Below are 4,481 nucleotides of genomic sequence, written 5' to 3'. Positions count from 1 at the left end.
TAAAATCACAAGCAATTACTTAGTTTGCATGTCATTGAGTTCAACATTAACAATAACAGGATATGTCTTATTAGGACCTATAAACACATATTTCAAGTTAGAGGGAAGGGATTTTAATTCTACCTCAGGAGGCGTAGTACTCTTCTTAGACTCCCTTAGTTTCAACACTTCCTTGATAGGCTTATCAGCTGCTAGCACTTGTGTCTCCTCTAAGAGCCTCTTATACTCCTTTATTTCCCAATCATCTGCATTCCCCATTAAGCACGTCTGCAATGAATCATCGAGTTGTAAATGTGCGGCCTTAGCTTCCATTACATCATCTAGAGCATCCACCCTATAGATTGTTTCCTCCTTAGAAAGAGAACCTATAGAACTTGTGAGTGAATACTCCGTCTTCTCATCACCAACTTCAATGGTGATTTTCCCATTCGTCATGTCAATAGTGGCCCCAACAGTGGCCAAGAAGGGTCTCCCTAGAATGATAGGGACTTACGCATCTTCTTCCATCTCCATAACCACAAAATCACAAGGGATGAAGAATTTCCCAACTCTAAGTGGCACATCCTCAGGAATACCTAAAGGAAATTTCATTGATATGTCTGCCAACAGTAGGGAGATGCGCGTGGGTTTTTAGTTCACCTATCTGAAGTTTCTTGCAAATTGATAGGGGCATAAGACTGACACTTGCCCCTAGATCACATAAAGCCTTCTTTATTTCGATGTCACCTAGCTTGACCGGAATGGAATAGCTCCCTGGATCTCCTAGCTTCTTTGGAAGCTTGTTCTGCAATATAGCACTGCATTCAGCTGTCAGTGAGACTGTTGCATTCTCTTCGATTTTCCTCTTGTTAGAGAGCATATCCTTCAAGAATTTAGCATAGGAGGGCATCTATGAGATTGCATACAAGAATGGGATGTTGATCTGCAACTTCTTTAGAATGTCTAGGAATTCTCCATACTTCTTTTCTAGCTTTGCCTATACCAATCGTTATGGGAAAGGTACAGGTGGCTTGTAAAGTTCAATGACAATGGGCTCCTTCTTCTTTTCAATTTTCTTCCTTTCTATCATCTTCTCAGCTTCAACCATCTCTTCTTCTACTGCAACTACTTTCTTTTGAACTACCTTCAGTGGAAAGTCTTCTAGCTCTTTACCATTCCTTAAAGTTACAACATTAGTTTGATCCTTAGGTGGTTGCTCGGTGTTACTAGGAAAATGACCTGGAACCTTTGAAGATTGACCCACTTATTGAGCAAGTTGGCTTTTCTGATTCTCCATGAGCTTGGTTTGACCTTGAAGCTGTTGAACTGTAGTAGTAAGAAGACTATTATGTTTCAACTGCTCTTCCCAATACTTATCTTGCTTAGCCTATGAGGCTGCAAGAGTTTCAACCAAAGCTTCTATATTGGACTTGGGTTGTGGTTATGGTTGTGGTGGAGGAGGCTATTGATTGTACTTTTGATGATTGAAGGGTGGTCTATTTTGAAAACCTGGAGGATGATTGAAGTTGTTTTGAGGTGGTGGTGGTGGTGGGTTCAACTGATTTTGAGTGTTCTTGTAAGAGAATGTTGGGTTTTGTTTCCAACCTTCATTGTTAGTGTTGGAGTAGGGATCATAGGGTCTACTTTGCTGGTTGTTTTTATAGAGAGCGTTAGCTTGCTCTATTAACATCTCAGCATATTGACACTCACTTGTAATATGTCCCTGTACCCCACATGTCTCATAAGATGCTACCATAGATGGCCCTAATCAAAGTTGATCAACCTTAAGTGACAAAGCCTGCACAGTACTAGTCAAGAGAGTCATTGCATCAACATCATGTTTACCCCCTTTCTTTACACTGTTTCTCCTACTTGAGTGAAAGTTATCATTAGCAGCCATCTTCTCAAGCAATGCCTTAGCCTCAGTAGGGACCTTTTCAACAAAATTACCACCCAATGCAGCATTAGTGTAAATCATGTACTCATGCGTCAACCCATTGTAGAAGGTCTGAATCAATAGCCACTCTTGAATTCCATGATGAGGGCACTTTCTGTACAGACGCTTGAACCTTCTCCAGTACTCATACAATAACTCATCATCTAGTTGACGAAGAGTGCTTAATCGGTCCTTAGCCTTGCAGTTTTCTCTTGACCTAAGAACTTGGCCAAAAATGCTTTTACTAGCTTGTCCCATGAATCAAAAGTACCAATGCCTTCATCTTTTAGTCACTCCTTTGCCCTATCCCTTAGAGAAAAAAGAAAAAGGTGAAGTCTAGTTGCATCATCGTTGACATTATTAATCTTGAAAGTGTCACACTTCTCCAAAAAACTATCAATATGATTAATAGGACAATCATTTACTCCCCCTGAAAAGGAATCATTGGAGATGAACTGAATGAACTGAGGTTTCAGTTCGAAGTGTGTTGCAGTAACTGCAGGTCTAAGAATTCTAGACATCGCACCGGTAGTTGCATCCGGTACACCATACTCCCAAAGAGGTTTAGCAGCCGGTGGTTCAACCATTGTTTCTTGTTGCTTGTTCTTATTCCTTCTCCTTTTACTTCCTTCCTTACGTACAGTAGCCTCGTATCTCAAGATTAATAGGGATTAAATCTCTTGAACCTGTTCATCGAGTTTGCATGCAATAAGAAGGAAACACTACTAAACCCAAAGGAACAATAGCCGAAACACTACTAAACCCAAAGCTTAGCAAAAATAAACCAAAATTAACTATTTTAATACTGTCAGTCCTCAGCAATGGTGCCAAAATTTGACAAGGTTGTCGCGTGCCTATAAAAAATAACCTAACTAGACCTCCTAACTATATAGTCGAGCAAGTAAGGGTCGAATCCCTAGAGACTAAAGTAATAAAAACTAGCTAATCTTAACTTTAATTAATGATAAGTAAGTAACCAAATCAATGATTGAGAAAGAATTAATCTAAGTCTAATTAATGCAATTAATTATAATGAGAATAAATTCAAGGATAAAAAGCACCTAGAGTTAAGTATCCTCACTAGCATAATTAACGTAAAGATAAGTTCCTATCCCAAACTAATTAAATAAATGTTCATAAGGAAAGGTAAACTCTATAAAATACCATAGATCTCTCCTGAGTATTAATGGCTTTCCTAATATGCAATCAAAACCTACTCCCGTGGAATCATGCAAATTAAAGACATTAAGCTCAATACCTTGACTTCCTAACAATCCAATCTACCTACTCCCATAGAGAATTTCATGTCTTTAATTGGAAAATTCAAATCCGTCAAACCCAACTCCCGTTATGATAAAGACAATGGAATCATAACAATACTAATTATCCCTAATCTAGTATTGGAATATGCACAATCAATTAAGCAAGAGCAATTAGATAATTAATTTGAGGAATTAAAGGAACAAATCTTACATCAATCATGGCTAGATTAGAAAACTACTCACTCATGATAATTAAGTAAACAAAATAGATTATAAAAGAAAACATCATAACAACTTAAAAAGGAAAAGGGATATACTTAGATTGATAATTGAATGATGAGGTCCTTGATAAATCTTCAAAGCACAAAGAAAAGTAATACAATAAAGAAGAAAAAATGCAGCCAAAAACTAAGGAGAAAATAAGAAAGGGGGCCTTATCAAGTCCTCTCCACAAGCTATTTATATGATAGAATATCCAGGAGTTTGGCTAGGTTTTCACTCTAAAAATTCGACCAAAGAGGTGTCTAAAACACAATTTTAAAGATCCAACCATGGGCAGGCCGCAACGTGGCATTGTAGGCTGCAAGAAGGGGGCGGAGTGGACTGTTCCTTTGCTTTATCGTTTGTCTTGAAAGCCAAGTCGCAGAATGGTCGCGGGATAGCTTCCCTTGCTCGTTTCGCGATATAAGATCCTCCTAGGCTTGAGTATCTCTTTGACATCGCGCTTGACCATGAACGACCCTACAAACATCTTCGCCAACGCCTAGCAACTCGAGCCAATTCCTACAGAAACAAAACAAAATGAACCCGAAGATAGAAATATAAAAAACAATGAATAATAGCTTTAAAAGATTAAAAATGCGAAGATAACATGAAGAACAATGTATTTATATAGCATATAAAATGCATATATTATTGCGTTATCATATTTCATAGATCTTATTCAAGATGTTGCATGCAATTATCAAGAACAAATATGAGTGATTCAATTATAGAGTTGACACTTACATCCATGACTATATGAATCAATTATGATAAAAGCATAATGAAAGGATTGAATTACATTGTGAGATTGTTCACTATAAAGGTTGACTAAAGCACTTTAATCCTTCTTTCTTTTTGGGTGGTCATGTTGCATTGCTAGATACCAATCTTGATCGATGAAATATGAATTAAGTTAAATAGAGAATTAACATTGAATTAAAAGGGTTTAATTCATAATTCATTGCCAACATGTTAGAAACCTTTTGGGTCACACACAAATTGGCTTAAAGTTGAGACTAAAATAAGGCTTAAGATTGGGC

General features: G+C 37.5%; 1 protein-coding gene across 1 annotated transcript; it reads right to left on the bottom strand.

The window, feature by feature from the left end:
* Nucleotides 1-489: 489 nt before the first annotated feature.
* LOC107261630 lies at nt 490-1,735 on the bottom strand. Its single transcript, XM_015722226.2, has 4 exons — nt 1,489-1,735; nt 1,004-1,218; nt 640-889; nt 490-575 (listed from the first exon to the last, which is right to left on the bottom strand). Exons 1-4 carry the CDS (start codon nt 1,733-1,735, stop codon nt 490-492), a joined length of 798 nt encoding a protein of 265 aa, XP_015577712.2.
* Between the last annotated feature and the right edge of the window lie 2,746 nt (nt 1,736-4,481).

Source organism: Ricinus communis, chromosome 8 (assembly GCF_019578655.1).
Source record: "Ricinus communis isolate WT05 ecotype wild-type chromosome 8, ASM1957865v1, whole genome shotgun sequence".
Classification (NCBI taxonomy): Eukaryota; Viridiplantae; Streptophyta; class Magnoliopsida; order Malpighiales; family Euphorbiaceae; genus Ricinus; species Ricinus communis.
The sequence above is the reverse complement of the archived record's forward strand: the minus strand, read 5'-3'. Positions and strand labels throughout refer to the sequence as shown.

Excerpts from the sequence above, each read along its gene's own strand:
- LOC107261630 (XM_015722226.2), bottom strand. The coding sequence starts at position 1,735 with ATGGTAGCATCTTATGAGACATGTGGGGTACAGGGACATATTACAAGT. Across the intron at positions 1,219-1,488 it reads CAACTTCAATCATCCTCCAG|GTCATTTTCCTAGTAACACC; the intron begins GTTTTCAAAATA and ends CAAAGGTTCCAG. Across the intron at positions 576-639 it reads TTGCAAGAAACTTCAGATAG|GTATTCCTGAGGATGTGCCA; the intron begins GTGAACTAAAAA and ends AATTTCCTTTAG.